Below are 20724 nucleotides of genomic sequence, written 5' to 3' on the forward strand. Positions count from 1 at the left end.
GTCATTTACGGGTCACATGACCACCTGTCAATTCGGGCTCACATGTCGTCCTCGCCCAGAGAAGACGGTGGTCATTCCTGTACGGGGGGCCACGTGGCGAAGTGAGCGGCTCCGCGACTCTCTGAGCTCCAACAGCAGCTCAGGACTGGTGAGCGACAGACGAGCTACAACAGACATTTTTACAGCGAGGTGGAGGAGGAGAATGCTGGTGCTGTCTGATCTCACCGAGTCTACTGTCCCGGAAACAGGGCTTTGGGGTGGTTGGAGTGGAGGGCGCTGTCACTGGGGAGAGGATGCCGCCGTCGCTTTCGTCACTGTGAAGCCGCAACTTGTTCTGACACTCTGAGACACAGGTGCAACAGTGAGGGAGGTTCTTCAGGGATGTTGGCCTGAACTGTTACCTCTCAGGAACTCGGCCTGCAGCTGTGGACTCTGCAGAGACAGACGAGGAGACAGGGATGGGGAGGACATGTGGAGCTCTGTCACAGAGGAGGAGGAGGATGAGGAGGACTCCATGATGAAGCTCTGCAGAAGGAAAGAGAAGATGAGCTTTGTCATTTGACACATTTAGTCTTTAAAGAAACCATTGCAAACTGATGCACAAATAGGAGTCCGAGAATCGAGTGTTGGAGGTCTGGACAAAGGTCTGCCCCATCAAACAGTAGGTATCATTCGCTTCATTCGCTGTGGTCAAAAGTGAGCTGTTGTTTTGTTCACAAGTCCTGTTTCTGGAAGCCACATCACAGCTGGTTATTTCTTTTGTTCTTTCTCCAGAGGAGTTTGGATACAGGGAGAGGAGAGACACTGTAACATGTTGGACAAAGACTGCTAGAAGTGGCAGACGGTCATCTACAGCCAGCTGGCTACCACACAGGTTCATGGCTGAGATAAAGGAGGCCATGAAGATGACAGGTGTAACTAGGGCAACATGTGCGTGGCAGGTTACGGTGGAGGAGACTGTTAGCTGTGGCGACAGGAAAGGCAGAGTGACCAAGAATGAGAGGATTTGATTTCATACATTTGACAGGGCTCAGTAGTGAGAGAGGAGAGGGTGGCTGGTGCCTCTTTTCCAGAGATGTGGGCCAACAAGCGGCGTGTTCCACCCCAGCATAACAGCCGTGGTGGTTCTGATCACTCACGGTCACTGTGACATATTTTGCCAGAACAAAACCTTAAAAACTAATTTGACGACAAACTCACAACCCACCAGCCAGAAGGTCACTCAGTATGTAATGCAAAGAGGAAAGGGAATTTCAACTCCTACACCAGTTTAATGATTCTCTACAGAATTCAGGTACGAAAAGTTCAAACCCATGAATATTTTTGTCCATTTCTTTGCAGGACAGCTGCAAATCAGCCAGTCATAAACAACATCAGTGTGACATAACCACATTAAAGCTGCAGCCTTGATCTGGACTGGGCCTGGACCTCTTTGCTGTGGACCCGGAGATGAGACTCCCACCCAAACCTCCACAACAATAGGACTAAGTCAGAAGCAAAAACAATGGGAGCAACCCACCTGTGGTCGGCGGCGTCAGGGCTCCTTCAGAGGGAGAACCAGACGAGTCTGTGTCCCACAAACAAACGATTGATTCCTGCTGAATACACGACTCTAAAGTCCGCGTTAATCAACAACTATTTATGGTGCAGTCGTCATGGTGACCTACTGGACCTTCATCCCAGAGCGCTGATGCTTGTTTGGATGCCATGGAGCACAGCTGATCGTGAGTTCTGAGACCACGGGGACATGATCCCGGTGTGGCTAAGAGGGTTCCGCCAACTCGTCCCAGAAGCTTCATGCTGAGTCTCGGATGGATAGTTAAGCTCCTCCCTATCCAACCAACCAACCAACCAAAGACTGCCATTCTTCTTGACAGCTGGTCAGGGCCTGAGAGACTGAGTAGAAGATCAGCTGTCTATTGACACTCATTGCTGGAATTCAGTCCAACACAAGACAACACATTTTAGTTGTACATATTTATAAAAAATGTTTTTATTAAAATAAACATCATGTTACACCAAGTCCTCAGAGTCCAGGGCAGGGACTGCTGGCGCCATAATGAGGACATCCAGACACCAGACTTTGAGACCATGTCTATGGTCAACAGATCATCGTCCGGTGAACTTGCACCAGCAGGTGGCACTCTGTCATCTCAGCTCATCAGGAACCATCTGTCACAGTGTCCACTTCAGACACCTGCAAATAGGAAGGGTGTGAGGAAATCTGTGCTCGTCTCCGGACTGAACAAATGGATGTGGCTCACCTGGTCTCTCTGTGTGTGCACAGACACTTGCTGCTGCAGTAGCGCCCTCCACAGGTGGTGCACGTGTAGTGTGAGGGAAAGCCGCAGACGCAGCAGAAGTGACGGGGCGGCAGCGAAGAGGGCGGAGCCACGGCCGTCAGGTAGTTTGGCTCCGCTCGCTCAGACAGGTTCTATAGAGAGGAATAACTGATCAGTTGAGAAATAAAGAGATACATAGAGCAGAATACAAGTCTGCATCTTGGTCTTCAATACCTTAAAAGGAGAAGGCTCACCTCTTCCTCCAGCAGAGTGGTGAAGTTCTTCCTGAAACGCTGCTTAAAGTGGTCGCCTCTCGTCTTTCTCTTCTTCTTCTCTGGATGGAAACAGGCGCTTCACTCACACCATGTTACAGTCAGACACCAGTTCAAGTACATCAGTCTACCTGGTTCTTCCGTCTCGCTGAAGGCTGGGAGGCGGGCGGTAGGTCCAGGTGGAGGCAGGGAGGACAAGGGGTCGTCCTGCAGAAGATCAAAGGATCAGTGGTGGATGCTGGACATATTCATCAGATCAATGGAACAATAGAAACTAAAGACAAGAATACGCTTGTGTGTCTCATCCATTCCTGTCAGTTGGATGAGCACACGTGAGATGCTCGAATCAAACATGGTGATTTTGAGTCAAAATTCTTTGACCGGTCAGTGAGCAATGAGGACCGGAGGCTTCGGGTCAGACCGAGGGATGGACGGCGCCAAGCGGCCCGTTCTTACCCACCTGGAAGTTATCCTTCTCCAGCGCCTCCAGCTGGCGACTCAGCCGCCGCAGTCGGGTGGCCTCGTCCAGAACCCGCCGCTGGGCCGTGTCCCCCCGAACTAACCAAAAGGCACCCACGTTATAACAGCATGCTGACATAGAACGCTACGTGTTTAGGTTTTTGTTTTTGACTCACCGGCGATCTTCTTCTCCAACACCATCTTGGGTTTTTGTATGTGACGTCACTATCGTGTACGGAAGCCGACGTGTGGACATAACCGGCTCTTCTTCTTCTGCTTGCTTAACGGCGGTTGGCATTTCATGCATTATCGCCCCCTACTGTTTCGCAGCATCTCTTTAAAAAATGACTTGCCCTAGATATTCCTAATAAACACAAATTTCTGGTTCATCCACTGGCATTATATTCGATATAACCATCCCGCAATCCTTAAAAATCCCAATATTGAAATTTTTGCTTGGTATTTTCCTTTACTTCATGTGTATTATATTTAACATTATTTGTATTCCCCTAATTCTCTTTTGTATTACAACCCTCCGTGTTTTATATCGCTGTCCTCATGATTCCTATTCCTTAAATTCATTTATTCTCAGTGTTTTGTTCAGTGCTATGGTGACTAATCTCATTCTTGTGAGCACAATTTCCTCTTTTTGTCAAGTACTTCCCCTTGTAGCGACTTTTATACTTTCTGCACAAGTGTATTCCTGTCTTTTCACTGCTTTTTTGCCACATTTCAACTTTTTTTTTTTTTTTACCAAATTATACATTTTGCTTGCAGTTTCCCTTCCGGCAGTATCATATCAACCATGTCTTTATTTAGAGCAACTTAAACCCGTTTATCTGATCTCTCATTTCCTTTAATTCTCTCATGTGTCAGAACCCAAATAAATTTGACTTCAACTTCCTCATGTATGAGTTCTGTTGTTTGGGTTAGCCTCTACCAAGTTCCTGTATTTTATCACATCTTAATGCAAAACACACATACTTTACGTATATTAATGCCTCAAATACTGAAGTCGATAGAATTCATATTGAAGAAATTAATACAATATATCAAAAACCAATGTACAAATGCAGTCCCCAAATGATATTCAACACTAAACAGAACATAAAATGTACAAATTAAACATAATAAATAAACTTTGTTCTGTTTTATATATCTTCACTGCGATATAATCACTCGAACAGCGATGTGGATTTCGAAATAAACATGCTAAAGTGTAATTTTTGATTTGTTTACATCTTCACTATCCTCACTGAATGGCATCCACTCACTGAACTCTCCACTGCCATCATTATTCACAGCAACTGTCAAAAAAAGTATATTAGTAAGTATATTAAAACAAACAAAAATACGAGTACAGATCAAAAAACTTTATTATTCACTCCATCTTGAACAAATAATTTAATGCAGTTAAACATTTCCAAAGAGTCGTCAAACAGGCACATAAAAGTTGGAAACCGAACATTTACAGTTTCCGCACAACATATTTCCATTTAAATATAAATAGTAAAACATTTTTTTAAAAGAATAAAACACTAGGAAAATAGAAAACAGTCTGTCAGAAATGTGTGAAGCCTCAAGTGACACACTTCCATCAGTTAGATGTGTCCATGTCAAAATACAAGCTACATTTTCATACAAAACTATTTTATTTGATCTGTCTCGGAACATTTCAGCGAGACAGAATACCTGGTTTACTTCCACTCTTCATATCTATGGCAACATCCTTAGATCTGGAGTGTAGGAAGAAGTGAATCACACATTTAAGACGTCCATAGACACAGACAAACATGCATGTCCAACATTGTTCTGCTGCATAGATCGAGAAATCCAAATAGTAAAAGGCAACCGTGTGATTACAATGATTACTGCATTTTAAAAGGCTTTCCACCCATCAAACCTCTATTTTTTTTCATAGTCTCACATAAATTCTGCCCAAAGACATTCAAAGAAACTTGGTTGAAAAGAATGGCCAAATTGTGTCTAAAACAAGGGGGTGCCAGGCTCAATCCCAAAAGGGCCGTATGGGTGCAGACGGACACTCAAAGATCAGATTTGTTTAACTGTCTGTTCTGGATCGGTTGGTCTGAAAATCTTCACCCAAACAGACCTTTTGGGATTCAGTTTGAGACCTGCGATCTAGACTCGCTCATTGAAAGGCGAGTGCTGCCACCAGGTGGCCATAGAACATATGGCCACGGAGCAGTTCAGAGCAACGCAGTCCATCCCTATGCATCCGGTCTGTGTAAGAAGCGTCCTCTCATGTCCTCCCTCTCAGTCTCTCAGCTCCCAGATGATCCTACGGGTCTACAAAGGACACCATGATGTACCTGGTCCCTCTCGTTGTTGGAAGGCCCTCGTGGTAGTGGGTCAGGCGGCCCGGATGCATGAAGGACCAGCCCTTCCTGGGAGACTCAACTTTACAGTCGTAGCGAAGAAACCTGCAGCCTCCACCCTGTTTCATACACAGACAAACGCAACGAGGTGAGAACCAAACCAAACACTGTTGTGGGACCAACACCGTTTATGTCACGATAAAGTCATGGTGTTACCTCATAGTCCACATGTTTGCTGTTGAGGGCGATGTTGATGGTGAAGGTGGAGGAGTCGTGATGAGGCCGTAAAGATGGCTGCTCATCTGGACGATAACGCACCACGAAGTTCATGATGGCTTGAGCCTGAATGAGGAGAATACAGAAAAGACAAAATATTGAACACATCTGATCAACACAATTGATGCAGGAGATAAACCTGAAAATGTATGTCATTATTGGTCAGATAACATCAGTACTTCAGAAATACAGACGCAGTCATCTGATCTGCTGATACACACGCCACCTTTACTGCGAGACAAACACCGACCCAGTGGAGGCAGGAGATTCGGGAGGATCACAGTTGTAACTTGACAGAGCAGCAGCACTTATCACTGTTAAACTTATCACTGTCATGTCACCTAATTCAGTAACTCCATCAGTTCCCTGGTTGATGTTCAGTACTTGTCAGCAGTACCTTGGGGTAGTAGCCGGGATAGAGTTTCTCAGTGACTGGGGTGATGTAATCCTTGAGGAACTTGAGCCACTCTTTTTCAAAGCTGATCTGATTCATGTGGATGTCCACGGTCGGAACGTTCTCGTAGCCGCCAGCCAGTCGCTCGTCCTGAAGACAAAACATGTTTACGGCCCCTGAATGGCTCACAAACACAGCAAAAGAGGGACTAACACTACCTTGTGGTTGCCCCCCGACCAGGTACCATAGTCCTCCATGGTCTCCACCAGGTGGTCGCACATCTTCTCTGAAAAGGCTGGGAACCAGTAGACGTCTGGACAGGGCTTTAGAACAAATGCACAAAAAAAATAAATGAAATACCAGGCATTAAACACCAATCTCCACTCATCTATTACCTGCTCCACAAAGTTCTTCTCATCTTCAAAGATCTTGGAGTAGTTTTCATGGATGTACTTCTCCCTCCAGTCCTGCACAAAAGCACACAGTACGTGGTTCAGACGCCAGACTCATCAGCTATTGGCGAGATCTGAACAAAGGCCTACCACTGGGTTGTCGAATATCTGCCACATGTCGGGGTGCAGTCGAGATGTGTTGAAGTTAGCTGAAGACACCAGGCGACCAAACTCGTCGCGGTTGGAGACAAACATGAAGATCCCCTGAGAACAGACATAGCGGGGATTAGTGTTGGTGCCGACATGTGGCTGTGATGGCGGAGCTCACCTGGTCTCTGACTTGCCGGCAGAACACCATATCGGCGTCCATCCCGTCGCTCACGTACATGCTGACCGCCGCCAGTTTGGACCGCAGCACGCTGCCCTTCACCAGGTAGGCCTGGCTGATGTAGGGGACATTCCACAGGCCTCTGCCAACAGACATTCACCCGTTGGCCTGCGGTCACATGACCAACACCATCGGACGGCGTGAACACTTACACCCTCTTGCCCTGGACGATCTCGATGTAGTCTTCCGAGCGGGAGTAGTAGCCTTCAGGGCTCAGAGCGCCCCAAAAGTTACTCCACAGCTTCCCATGTTTGGACAGCATTGGAGCGATGACGGACCTGAGACGGAGCACAGCAGTTCACATTACCATGAGCCAGGACATGTCACTTAGAAGCAAATGCAGCACCAAACCCTTACTTGTTCTCCTCAATAAGAATCCTGAGAGTGTCAGGGTTTGTCAGGGCGACATCAGAGTCCATGCTGAAGTAGTAATCACACTGTGGGTCTTTCTTACACGCCTCCCTGCAAACATGACACACAGGAAAACTATAGACTTGCTTTCAAACTCGAGTCGTGCCTGGAGTAAACAGACATGTTTTCCACCAGGTCCATGCAGCCACAACACAAGTCTCTCATTAGAGACTGTAAAATATGCCTCGCAGCGCAGCAACATGTGGCGTCGCTGGCCAGAGAGGCTCCACTCACACTGCCATATTCCTGGCTTTGTCCTCGCTCAGATTCTCCTCCGGTCCAACCAGCACTGCATCAGGGAACAAAGCCCGGTACTTCTCCCAGAACCTCTGAATGTGCTGCTCATGATACACAACCTGAAAAACAGAGGCCACATCAGAGAGGAAGAGGTCGCAGTAAAACTGGGACAGGAAGTTGTCCCTACATTATTGTGGATGAAGAGATGAATCCTGTCTACAGGGTAGTTGAGCGTGGACAGTCGCTCCAGGAAGTCCTCCATGAAGGGCGTGGGATGCTCAATGAACACGGCCACGTGAACCAGAGGCATTTCTTCATCCTAAACAAAAACACGTCAACAACCTTGACCGGGCAGCACAAACCAACACGCGGAAACCAACGAACGGGCGTGTCGGTCAAGAGCAGCAGGTCTTCATCACAGTTCCCACAACCGTTCTCATAGGTCCACGCCGTCGGGACGTAGTTACTCAGGTAGTTGAGCTGCAGCTGGAAACACACACGCAAACACACAATTCATTTTGCATCTGACTTTGGCTTTCAATAGACAGTGAAGATGTCGCGGGTGTGGCACCTTGGTCGGCCCATTGCCATGGATGATGACAGGCAGCGTGTCATACGCCACATTCCTGGTCCTGACTCTCGCCCTCTCAAACTTCAGCACCACTTCATCTAAAGAGAGACATAAAGTTGTACTCAGTTCACCATCAAGTGACCTTCAACCTGCACCCACATATGTGATGATGCTGTAAACATAAAGAATGAGTCTCACCAACTGCTCCATTAAGGTTCTGGAAGATTCTGGAGCGATGATCCAAGGTCATGTTGAACTTGGTCTGATGAGACGGATCAAGAATTGTTAATGGAGCTCACAGGCCGTTCACTTTCACAGTTGAAGATGACTTCAGCAGTACAAAGAACGATTTTGTCACAAACCCCCTCCATCTAGTCATATTGTTTTGGACTGCTTCCTGCTCCCGCCTTTCTCTCCTACTCTCTACCAGGATTGAGGGTCTTCTTCCGCCATACAGGTGTCACATACACACACACCTGAGATCATGCAATCATCCTCCGCGCTACTTGAACAACGACCAGGTGTCTTCTGGTCGGCGTCAGTCGGTGTCAGTTTGTAGCTTATGCTCGCCCTCGTATGACCACAATGTTATGTGCGTTGCATTATGCTCTTTAAGGATATATAGCAGGAGTGGCCAACCAGTCAGAGGCTAAGAGCCACATTGTTTTACAGTGTTGCTGAAAAGAGCCACATTCTACAAATATGTAAGGCTGTAAGGCTCATCTGAACAGCTGGTCATGTGACTTAGCGGCAGTATAGTGGTTAAAGCACATCCCTGTGTGTCACAAGGTTACTGGTTCGCGTCCGGTGTATGTCTTTGTGCATGCATCTTTTAAATTTGTGCATTTTACCGTGATCATGTGTGCGACATTTAGTTTTTACTTCTATATTCTTTTATGTGGCTCATGCCACCAATAACATGGCCCTGGTCTGTGTGTGAGCGACACAAACAGATTTCATGACGATCAACAATGAATAATAGGTGAAACACATGCCATGCCATTTAGTTTAGGGAATGGCAAAGTGAAACGTGGAACTAAGCCATGTAAATCGTGTTGAGCGTGCAAGTCTTAGGACCACGACTCCCATCAGCATTAAACGTGTTCCACCTATCTGTTCTCATCTACATCGATCAGTTCATGAGCAAGGGGCTCTCAGGTAACCCAGAACAAGTGTCCCTGACTTGGTGAGACCTCATGATTCATATGCTAATATTTGTCAGAGGCAGGCCGAGCAGCACACAACCCTTTGGGAATTGTAAATGACCTCATATCACACACTACACACACCCATCCAGACAAACTAGCACATGAACCTAGCTCATACCTGTCCATCAAGTCAACTGCCTGGTTGTTTGCCTGGTTCACCCATACTAAAACTAAATGTTCAGCTTCCTGGCAGATATCATTGGGTATGACAGGCTTTGTTTCATCAGAAACAATATTTAGAGTGTTTCGGGTGAGTGCCTTTCACCCCACGACCCCAGGAATGAATTGGACGGAGTGAAGTGCCACTAAACCTGAGCTGCAAAACAACAAATAAAAGCCCTAAATATTTAAGCAGCAACGTTCAGTGCCACAACACTGAACCATTAGGTTAAAGACAGATTTTTTTTCACATGAGTTGGATGAACATCAGGAATGCTGGGACTTGTTCCCGAACTTGACTGTGAGCAGCTGCACAGACCTGCGTGGGTGTTGGACGAAGTCTGCAGAGGGTGTAAAGCTCCCACTGTTCTGGTACATAATTGAATCATGAACCCTCAGGTGTGTTTACCCGCTGCGCCTTGTCCAGGTAGATTTTGGTGTAAAAGAGCTGGTCGTCATCGTTGTCCTTGAACTTCCACTGTTGGACCATGTTGCTGAGTTCAGGAGCATAGCCAATGAACCCTGGAAAAGTGTTATGATTGGTGAACTGAGGCTATCTCAGTATTCAACATGAAAACACTGTCCCAGCATGCACTTAGAACACATTTGTAAACGATTGTGCCACCGGCCTCTAACCTCCAGAGTTGAGGTAGCGTTTCCCTGAATTCACTTGGGGGTATTTGGAGGCTAGTCTCTGGTCAGGCCAGCAAAAACCTTCTGCTGAGAAGACCACTCTGTGACCCAGACGAGAGAACTTGTGCAGCAGCTCCCCAGGACCCGACGCAAAAATCACATCGTAGCTGAAAGACAGAGAGCCAAGTGTGTTCCCGATTGAAGTGGTACGCTCAGCCATTCTTTCTCATCCAAACTGGACGACTTACAAGTTGAAATTCATCAGGGAGTTTCTGAAGAGTGAGTCAAGTAGTAGGTAGTATTTGTGTGTGTGTGTGTGTGTGTGTGTGTGTGTGTGTGTGTGTGTGTGTGTGTGTGCGCGCTTGTTCATCCTACTTTGTAGAGACCAATTCTTGACAAAACACTATCCTTGTGAGGACTGCATGACTGTGTGGGGACAATTGGCCGGACCCCACGAGGGTAAGCCTCAATTTCAGGATGAAGACTTAATAACTGTGTCATTGTAATCGGGTGTAAGTTTGATTCAGAGTCCTGGTTACGGTTAGCCATTTGTTTTGGATGGTTAGGTTTAGGGTGAGAGGCTGGGGAAAGCATGAAAGTCACTGAAAAACCTCACCATGTCCCCACAAGGATAGAAATACAAACGTGTGAGCGTGTGCACCCGCACATGTGTGTATGTGCGATTATAGAGCACAATAACCTCTTTCACAGCGTCTTAGTTTTGTGGTTTGAGCTTTGAAATAGGACCTATGTAGGACGAGAAACTTGCACTTCTTTTCAGGGACAGACAACAAGGAAGCATTGAAAGACTGGGGTGAGGCATTGTGATAAGCAATGTGATCACAAAGCAGAAGAGGACTTGCCAGATTTTACCTGTCCACGAACAGAATGAGCAGGTCCTCTTTGTCAGCATGTTTCAGCAGCTCCTTCTTCAGCCACCTGACTTTCTGACCTCCCCCCACCGTCCGAGCGATATCACCTCCTTTCCAGTCCTCACCCAGACCCAGGACCTGCACACACCACCGTTATCATCTCAAACCCACATTGAAGCCAGAGGTGACCTGCGTGTTTGGTGAGAGAACAGTCACCTTCACAGTGTAATTGAACTCCTTGGCTGTCCTCATGAACCGCTTGAAACCATCCGTCTCCTCTGTGGCCGCGGTGATCACCAACAGGTTTTCTGCAAACAAAAGACAGTGTTGTCCTATTATGAATTTTAAATAGTTTATACGTGATACAGATAATCTAGTACTTTCAGGAGACAGTATAGATTGCATAGTTGCAGTTTAATTCCAAACTGGGTGTTTATTTTTGGGGCAGTTAATTGAAGCATGACTCTTAGCACTACTAAATGACATTAACATTTAAAACAGATCGAACTGATCATCAAGACAAATGTGACACACGGCGCATTGTGACACATCACGACCTGGGACATTCAGATAGGGGCCACCCACCAGAGGCTATGAGCTAAATACCACCCATGAAAACCTTGATCTGCACCGAGGCCATGAGGAAAAACAATAGGAGACCAAACTGGCAGCACTGACTCTGACTCACAGCTGGGCCGAAGAATTTTAAATATACCCAGAAATGTTGAAAATATTTAATCGGGGTTCCGTCCGTTGAGATTTGATATCAATGACATGGCGAAACGCCAACTCAGCAGTACACAGCAGTCTGCCAGGAGGATGTCAAGGAAATTTGGTGAGTAGAATTCCTGGAGAATTCCAAAGAGGGGTCACTGGGGTTGAAGGGGGGAGGGAATGTGGAAAAAGCAAGTCACATTTATTGCAGCCTACTCAGGTACACATCAGAAACTGTAAGCATTGTATTTGTCTATATATATATATATATGTTTTGATTTTTAGCCAGAATTAAATGCCCGTCTTAAGGAAACACCAACAAAGAGCAGCCAACCCCACCTAACAAGGAAATCCATAAGGTCTTACGCCTTACTTCATCTGACTCGATGGAGTGACGATGGACAACTGGTGTGGGAGGATTTTTTAGACTGGACAGATAAAAGCCTACAAGCTCAAACAAGCTCAGTGGGACTCATTTGTTTCCCCCTGGCCAGCAGATGTGTAAAACTTGACGTGCCTTCTTTTACTCACTGTTAAGGCCTGAGAAGCTTCTAGTGGGAAGTATTTAACTGACTTATTTACTTCAAGTATCACCTTTTTTTTACCAGAGGCATAGCAACAGGAAAAGGCTCTTCAATGCTGGCGGTCCCCATCATCTCTGTCTTTGAAGAAGTGACTCAACAACGCACATCTGGTAAATAATTTCTATCACTGGTGGATATGTGATTGCGCAATACCCTTTATTTTGGCTGTACACAAGTCTAGTCAGTTCATTCAGTCATCCCTGTAATGGTTGGCTGTTGTTTTTCAGTACTTTTGCAGTCCAGCATGGTAATTTGATAGAGTCTCCCCTTGTTATGGTTTGATCTGCTGAATTCTTAGGTTTTTAGAAGACATGTCCAGTCTCACTGTATAAAACTGAAAAGTAATACAGGTTAAGTTAAAACTGCTGTGTCTTAAAATCGCTCCACTAACTAAGACTTGACTCATACTATAGCACCATCAAGTGACAACCAAAAAAGGACACAAACACACATACATTAAAACCCCCCTGTGCACCCTTGGTGTGAAGCATAGGCTTGCACACAGTCAAACACAGCTGTCTAAACACACACCCACTCAACATGTAAGAAATAATGGGAGGTCATTAATTGGATTAGATGTGACTGCCTTTATTCTTTTCACAATTAGTGAGAATGAATTGCTGTGCCCCTTATCTTGAAACCAAGTGGAGAAACAAACTTGTTTACATACATTTTAAATCAAACTGAAGGTCGCAAATTTGTCACAGACAGGAGACAAATCTCAGATTACGTTTACAAAAGGATTGTGTACATTTTCTGCTTGTCTACCACAGTGTTTGCCTGAAGACTTTCACAATCCACTGATCTTTATAAACCTTGTTTCATCGTCTTATCCTCTACAACTGTTGTATTAGTATCATCTTGCACATTTAATATATTCCGCAACGGTAAATTTAAATATAAATTATATTCTGTTTTCCCTTTGGTTTACTTGTTTAACCGTCAGATTGAGGCATGGAATAAAAGGTAATCTCTTCTCACAGTAATGTACCATAATCAAATTAATTTGGTTTACTATCATCCATGTAATGTAGTTTGAAATGCCTAAACAAAGGTATTTGTTTTTAAATGAATACACACATATGCTGACATCCTTATAGTAAGATTCATGGACTGGCATCACGCTAGCCCACAATCTACATATACTCATCTCGCCATCCCACAAAAAAAAAAAAATGCATTTGGGCAGTTATCGAAGCGGCACCAAAAGCTACAGTGAAGTGTTGCTACGGTCGTTGTATGTTACTGAGATGACTGATAACAATGTATTGTGTTCATAAATAGAAGTTATGTACTGTAAGCATGTATGTGTTTTTACAAATAAATACACCTTATGTCATGGATATTTAGAAAAATCGTAATAAAAATGCCAAAAGCAGTTAGTGAAATCTGTCACTGGATTCATGCTCGGACTGCTCTTGGCTACCATCCCTGTGAATTTGGAAAGTTTTCACGGATGAACTTTGAAATACATTCATACATGTTTATTTAAAAAATCGTTTTAAAAATACCAAACGAGGTTAGTGAAATCTTTCACTGGATTCATGTTCAAAGTGCTCTTGACTACCATTCCTGTGCGTTTTCACTGATGAATTTTGAAGTAAACAGCCAGTATGTTTTGTAATAACATGTTTCTTAAAAATACCAAAAGAGGTTAGTGAAATCTTTCATTGGAATCTTGTTCAGGGTGATCATGGCTATAATCCCTGTGAATTTGTTTTCACTTTGGAATTCTGAAGATGAATTACTTAATTGGTAACTTTATTTATTTGGTTGGTTAGTTAGTTATTTTCTATGTCTTCAGTTATTGAATCCAATGCATGTTTTTGGACTGCTCGACTTTTTTCTTGCTTACAATTAAAATGAGCTATAAACACAAAAACACAACTTGCTATTCGCTGGAATGAGTCATTTTCATTTTTACTCTCTAAATTCCTCAGTGAAAACTCTCCAAATTCAGAGGGATGGTAGCCAGGAGCACGCTGAACATGAATCCAGTGAAAGATTTCACTAACCTCGTTTGGCATTTTTAATAAGATTATCCAGGATGTAACGCACAACACAACGTACAGAATAGACGACACAACTTCAGAACCACCCAAGCCACAATATAAAGCTCGGTCTCAGGGGTTGGAGCCTGTGAAATGAACTAGGACTTCAGAAAGGAGAAAAGAGAATCGGAGCCCGGAAGCTCCAGCGGGACAGGGTGGTCCGCCGGGCCGGGAGGGAGACCCTCTGAAGCGGCCTTACCTGGAGAGAGCTTCCGCTGCTCTGCCGAAGCACAGCTCAGAAGAATGGCGAGGGTCAGCGGGCAGAGAAGACCGCACGGAGACATGCTCGAGTTCACTTCGCGACAGACCTCCCGTTAAAACTCTAAAGTTTGGCTTGCACTCGACTGACCCTTCTCTCCATCCGATTTCCTCACGGTGAGAACGTTGGGAAGTATCGCGAGACAACGCGTCCTGGCATGGAAAGAAGGATATCAACACAAGTAAGACAGGCTCAATCGCCGACATCATAGCAACCAATAAACGCTCACTTTGTCTTGATTGACAGACACAGGAACAAATCGGCGAGGCATAAGGTTCACCAAACAGCCAATCACAAGACGACATTTGGATATAACGCCGCAGAGTTGCTGCTGAATATTAGTGGCCCCGAGCTATAGAAAGTTCTTGAAAAGACGAAAGTTTGCCACGTCTGATGCATTCCACAGGGCAGGAAGTGAGGGTAGGGCGGACATTTCAAAATCCTCATTTCACCTCTTGATGTATTGGCGAAGCCACACTCCTGCAGCCAATGTCTCGGCTTATTAGTTCATGGAAATGTTAATGGGATATTTTCTTGTTTTCATTCCCGACCGTCTGTTATCAAACATCTCAATTCAATTCAAGAATGGATGCGTTCTGTTGTGTTTTGCGATGCCATGACAACCAGCCGCCATCCAATTAAACAGGGAATTTGAAGCTGGTAATAAAAGTCCGAGATCACACGACGTCTCCCAACTGAGATCAATGGTCATTTCATGTTACTAGGTGTCCGCAGGCATTTAAGGTTCTGGTGGGTTTATAAGTCTTCGTCGGTAATTTTTTCTCTTCAAAGAGTGACAACATCTAAAGACTAAAGGCAACCGCCAAGAATAAAGTTTGAAACCAATAAATGATAGTTACACGAATCAGTGCGCCGTCTAATACGTGAACTATATTCGCATGTGTCGCGACTGACTCTTCCATTTTAGCACCACTGGGGGAGGATAACGGCTTAATGAAATGGTGAGTTTTGAAGGTAAGAAAATCATTTAACGTTTATCACTTTGGATATTAGATCAGTAGATAAAAGTGTGGTGAGGAAAGCATTCTCAAGCAAATCCATGATTATTCCCTGACGGTGACTTTTATTTAAAACGTCACTGTGTTGCCTTCATCACTACAGAATACAAAATAGTATACAGACCAGTGTTCCTGCTCTCCACCTCCATCTAAGTGTGCAACCTTGTGTTTAGGGTGCTGTCAAGGATGGTGAGAAAGAGAAGAGGCCAAACTTCTTCACGCCCACTCAGGTAGCGGCTCATAACACCACAACTGACCTGTGGGTGTCCTACCTGGGCAAAGTGTGCGATCTCACGCCTTTGGCAATGCAACATGAAGGTATACCTCCCTCGCCATGGGGGAAACACATGCCTTCCAATTGTTAATAATAATAATAAAAGACTGAAAAAAGGCACCATCACTTATAAGTATCACTTATTCATAGATGACCCATTGTTGGTGCCCATTTTGGAGTTTGCAGGCAAAGATATCAGCAGCTGGTTTGATGTGGAGACCAAAGATGTGAGTATTGGTGACCTGTCTGACCACCATGTGAGCTCCAGGTTGATTTACCTCCTGACTTTTGCTGAGCAGTTGCAGACTTATATTCACCCTCTGACAAATTGTGTGAGTTACTACACACCCAGAGGGCGCTTTCTGCACGTCCCTCCAGCTGGCCCTCGCTCTGACTGGGCCACGGATGTCAGCCCGCCGTGGTGGAAAGATGAGCGATATGTGGTCGGGCGGCTGACGGTGAAGACGAGGTGGATCCGGGTCATAAACACCCTGACATCCCAGGAACAGCGGCTTGAGGTTAACAGCATTCCTTATTGAATACTATGCCTCACCACCAGCTTCATGGCTTCCTCTCTCTGACTCTCACAGGTGTGCACTGAGGAAACAATGGAGGAGATTTTGAAGCGTTACCTACTCTACAACTCACATGCCAGCAGCTACACATGGAAGTTTGAGGGCACGTGTCTGGACATGAGCAGGACGCTCTGTGAAAACAATATCCCAGACCAAGACATGGAGCTGGAGCAGCTGCGCTTGGACCGGGACCTCTTCACCCCTGCCATTCTGCTGTACTTCAATGACGATCTGACGGAGGGATGAACTATGACCTGCTGTTGAAAATTCAGTGGAAGCACACGTTAACCCTACTGCTAAACAGTTTCTTTGATGAGAAATAGTTGCTGCACAGGACCTCATGACTCATTTTTTTTGTTGTAGTTCCTGTTGATGTTTTTATGAACTGTTTACACCTATTCACTTTTTTATTCATCTATTGTAGACATAGCTGCTAATATGAATTCACATGCTCAAATTCAATGCACAGCCTTGCAGAGGTTACATAATTGTAAGCCTCTATACCCACTGTAACTCCTGTAGTTAATATGGCATCACACATCACAGATCATAAAACCAACAGCCCACCTGTCTGACCAATGCTACCATGTTCTTAGTTACGATGCAGCTCCAGCCAATGAATGGATTCACATGTTTTCGCTGGGTGCACAACCAAAATTAATGAGATAATAAATATTAAATGAACTCTTCATCACAGCATCCGTTAGAAACACATTGAAATTTGCTGATGTTAAGGCACAGAAATAAAAGCATCCTGAGAAACCAGCATGTCACAAGGAGAGAAACTCGAGTCAGGACTACAGTTTTAGTTGAAATGACAGGAGGAAAAAAACAGCAAAGACAAAGTTGTAATGCACAATAATGGAGATAATATCCCATGATGAATGCTTGAGCAAGCAAAGCGCGAAAAACAGTGAAGAGCTTAACTTGTGCAACTGTCAGTGAATCTACTACAGAGGACTGGCGAGGATGTCGTGGGTCATATTTTGTTCTTTGATCTAAGATATTGCCAGGAGGTGCATCTTGTAATGGAATGCATTTTTGGGTATAATATTGCAATACAATATATGAAATATTTGTTGTGCGTGCAAAAAATATTGTTATTGTAAAGTCTTATGAAAAGAAAATCAATTGTACTATTTAATGTATTGTGTGAAAATACATTGTAAAATATTATCTGAAAAGAAATGATGAGATGAAAATTATAAATTATTAGAAATATTGCAGGCTACTTAAAGCCTGGGTTTGGTGAAACATGTATGTTATTTTATTTAAAGACAGGACATCTAGTCAGGTAGAAATGTTACAAAGGATATTGTCTGCTAAAAAGAATACATCCACATCAGTGCCTTTATACCATTAAATGCCTTCTGGGGTCGCATTATCGGCTTCCATATTGAGCGTGGTATGCTGTAAGCAAAAATGACATTTTATAAACCCGATTTAAGAGAAGAAAGTTGGAGAGCAGACTTTCAATTCTTTTTTTCCACCTTCACTTTTAATATCAGCAATCATAATAAGTTCCTTCTCTGGATGATTTTGTGTGGAGTCGGCATGTTCCTCGGATGACTCTTTCTTCCTCTTATAGTGGGGAAACCCCAATAAACGATAAACAGATTTAAACACAAATAACCCCAAAACAGTTGCACAAACTGAACTCTGGGCCTCAGAGAAAACTGCTTGCCAAAATGTTTTTTAATGTCCCCAGCGCATTCATTAAACTAAAGTTAACGCTGAGGTTGTTTTCCAACGCCCATAATTTTGTGGTGACTAAGCATCAGTTTCACTGCCTTTCCCTAAATTAAAGGGAAGTTGTCAGGGTCATTTAAGGCTGGTGCCATCCTATGAAAGATTTAATCCGGTCCAGAATTTGGTACGTCCCGCTGGACAGACATCAACCGAGTCTATCTCCTTGTGGCTGGAAGGTGAGAGCATCTCTACATGTCTTCTTAACTATTTCTGAAGGAAACATTTACATTTGAAAAACAGTAGAGTAAAAATGTAAATAAAATTCCTTGCGTTACTATTGGTGCTTCACTGCTAATAAACAGAGTCTTCTATACATTAACTGTACAAATATTGGGGCTGGGGGTGCAAATGAATACGTATAAATGTACTGAAAAGTACTGAAAGGCGCCAAGGTCGTGGTGCTTTTCCTGCTGAATCATAGGAGGCGAGCATCAATTGATGCTGTGCATAACCTGTAGGACTACATCTCCACATCACCTGCAAAAACGGAGGTGACCCGGTTAAAAGCATGAGGCTGGATGAGAGGTGGAGCCCACGTGTTGAAAAGCTCGAATGAATCCTGATCTTTTTGAGCCAGGCTTTGCTTCTATACTGTTTGGGCAGATTTGGCCCATGTTGAGGAACCTCTCCTCCGCGCCTGGACTTCATTGCTGTGGTCATGATGGAAATGTTTCTTTTTCTAAAATGTGTTTGACTGTTTGTTGTTTATTCTGTTTGGTCCATGTACAGAGATATTTAGTCTTTTACATTTCTGTATTTGATGTTCTTCTCTGTTGTTCCCAGGTTCACAGCTTTTCACAGTTAAACCCTAATTTTTGTGTCGTGTCTATCTATCAAATCTCTTATTATATAAGACCCATTAGTACCTGCAGCAATAGAGTAATATCAGATCAGTAAATCAGTAAATTGACTGAACTCCATTGAAAAAAATAGTTAAACCTCATATTACATTATAATTATTGATACCATAATACTCAAATTAGGTTTAACATCAGGTGGCGGTGCCTCAGTGATGCATTAAGTGCATGGAACAACATTTTTTCCGATTTTTAAAATCTAAGTTTTCCATTCAGCCATTACAACCTGGCCTAACATATTACTTAGCGAGGCATATTGTTCTTATGCCGTCACCTGCCTTTTTGTATGATGTTTGTGCAAAGTAAACTTTTCATTTTGTATGAATAATAATAATAATAACATATTTTCTTATCTAATTGTATCTTTAGTATCATGTGCAAAGGTTTGCATAAATTGTGGTCATATTGGAAATGCACCAAGAAATGCAAGACCACTGTTTCAAGTCATTTTTATCTCTTACATAATCACCAGAGTCACTTGTAACATGAAGCATTATGACACATTTTGCTGATTCAGTTGCGAAATTATTATAGTCAGCTTTTTTTTTTTTTTTTTAATTTTAACTTCCTTTTTTTGCACCTATTTGTCAGAAACCGCACGCAATCTGTTTCCCAACAATAAAAAAGGGGAAAATATTTCAAAACAAAGGAAATGAGTAGTATCCATGCTGCTGGGTGAATATTTTATTATTGTCACAAATATCTGCACATTCTTCAGGTCACCACCAAAGGGGGCTTTTGACCAGATTCCATTTAATTCATTGGCAGGGTTGAAACATGTTAAGCCAAGAATACAATAGTAGTGCTTGAAATCTAAACAACCTGCAATTGGAATCTTTTTTTTCTGTCAGATCTCCCTCTTGAATGACCGCCATGACAGGGGATTTTATTGAGGACAAAGAAACAGATGTCAACAGGCTCTGGATTCCAGGTAAGACCAGGTTTTTCGCACACTTCTCCTTTCCATTTTCCTTGTCCTTTCAAGCCTGTTTGTCATAAAGAGAGGTTGCTGTTGTTAAATCAAGGATCTCAAACTCAACCGCTGAACCGCAGACCAAGGGAGTGAGGGATCCTGTGGTTTTCACCACCCATCTTTGGCCATTTTGCTCCTTTGTTCTTAAGCATGTTAAAGCCATGAACAGGGGAAGATCAATAAACAGGACCACATCAAAAAGATGACCTGGACCAGATATGTGACTCGAAGCTGACCTTAAATACCATGTTTTTCATGATAACATGCCGCCCCCCAGAAAATGTGCATCACACTCATGTTTCCAGATTTGAATTCCAAGTTGTGTTGTGTTCAATGTTCTTGTCATGAGAAGCTCCAGCATGCATTGCAGGATTGAAGGTCTCCTTTAAATTTGTAACAATAGTGGCTGGCCGCTGAATTGCCAGGAGTTTGAAGCCCACTGAGACCTTAGTTTTAGTTTTGTTGTTTTGTTTTTTGATACATGTGGACAGAATCTACTTTGATCATCCCTAGCTGTTGCCTCTCAGTCCCTCTGTTTCTCTCACTGTCCGTTAGATCGTCATCCAGCGTCATCATCATTTCGCTCCCGGATCAGACACTGGTGGTTTCCTCTTCTCATAGCTTTGGTCCTTCTGCTTCTCATCGTTTCACTGGGAGTCATCAGTAAGTCCTAACATGCAGAGACACGTGGAGGACGGAAGACAGGCATATCTGATGGGAACTTGTCTGGTCAGATGCACAGTCATCCAAGCGCATGTCTTCTGTGGAGAACAGTG

At 43.9% G+C, this 20724-nt stretch overlaps 3 protein-coding genes across 4 annotated transcripts; 1 reads left to right on the plus strand and 2 right to left on the minus strand.

Moving 5' to 3' along the window:
* Positions 1–1962: 1962 nt before the first annotated feature.
* Positions 1963–3267, minus strand: znhit1 (zinc finger, HIT-type containing 1). Its single transcript, XM_053860631.1, has 6 exons — positions 3190–3267; positions 3015–3112; positions 2686–2761; positions 2537–2616; positions 2265–2434; positions 1963–2197 (listed from the first exon to the last, which is right to left on the minus strand). The coding sequence occupies exons 1-6, from the start codon at positions 3212–3214 to the stop codon at positions 2176–2178; spliced, it is 471 nt and encodes a 156-aa protein (XP_053716606.1). The 5' UTR covers positions 3215–3267; the 3' UTR covers positions 1963–2175.
* Positions 3268–4371: 1104 nt separating this feature from the next.
* On the minus strand, positions 4372–15228 carry plod3 (procollagen-lysine, 2-oxoglutarate 5-dioxygenase 3). The gene is made up of 20 exons (XM_053860011.1): positions 14731–15228; positions 14442–14653; positions 11110–11201; positions 10895–11031; positions 10025–10188; positions 9798–9910; positions 8220–8283; positions 8022–8119; positions 7835–7936; positions 7638–7769; positions 7448–7569; positions 7160–7264; positions 6955–7080; positions 6743–6884; positions 6565–6678; positions 6418–6489; positions 6241–6345; positions 6026–6172; positions 5569–5694; positions 4372–5471 (listed from the first exon to the last, which is right to left on the minus strand). The coding sequence occupies exons 2-20, from the start codon at positions 14524–14526 to the stop codon at positions 5316–5318; spliced, it is 2202 nt and encodes a 733-aa protein (XP_053715986.1). The 5' UTR covers positions 14527–14653; positions 14731–15228; the 3' UTR covers positions 4372–5315.
* On the plus strand, positions 14583–20611 carry LOC128755905 (cytochrome b5 domain-containing protein 1). Of its 2 annotated transcripts, none has more exons than XM_053860013.1 (8): positions 14583–14682; positions 14748–14921; positions 15694–15838; positions 15945–16021; positions 16094–16312; positions 16385–18294; positions 19827–19906; positions 20504–20611. In XM_053860013.1, exons 2-6 carry the CDS (start codon positions 14895–14897, stop codon positions 16613–16615), a joined length of 699 nt encoding a protein of 232 aa, XP_053715988.1. In that variant the 5' UTR covers positions 14583–14682; positions 14748–14894; the 3' UTR covers positions 16616–18294; positions 19827–19906; positions 20504–20611. The 2 variants fall into 2 exon arrangements, with proteins under 2 accessions (XP_053715988.1, XP_053715989.1); XM_053860014.1 differs by having other exon boundaries at positions 14584–14682; positions 14748–15463.
* Positions 20612–20724: the final 113 nt, after the last annotated feature.

This window comes from Synchiropus splendidus, chromosome 3 (assembly GCF_027744825.2).
Source record: "Synchiropus splendidus isolate RoL2022-P1 chromosome 3, RoL_Sspl_1.0, whole genome shotgun sequence".
NCBI lineage: Eukaryota > Metazoa > Chordata > Actinopteri > Syngnathiformes > Callionymidae > Synchiropus > Synchiropus splendidus.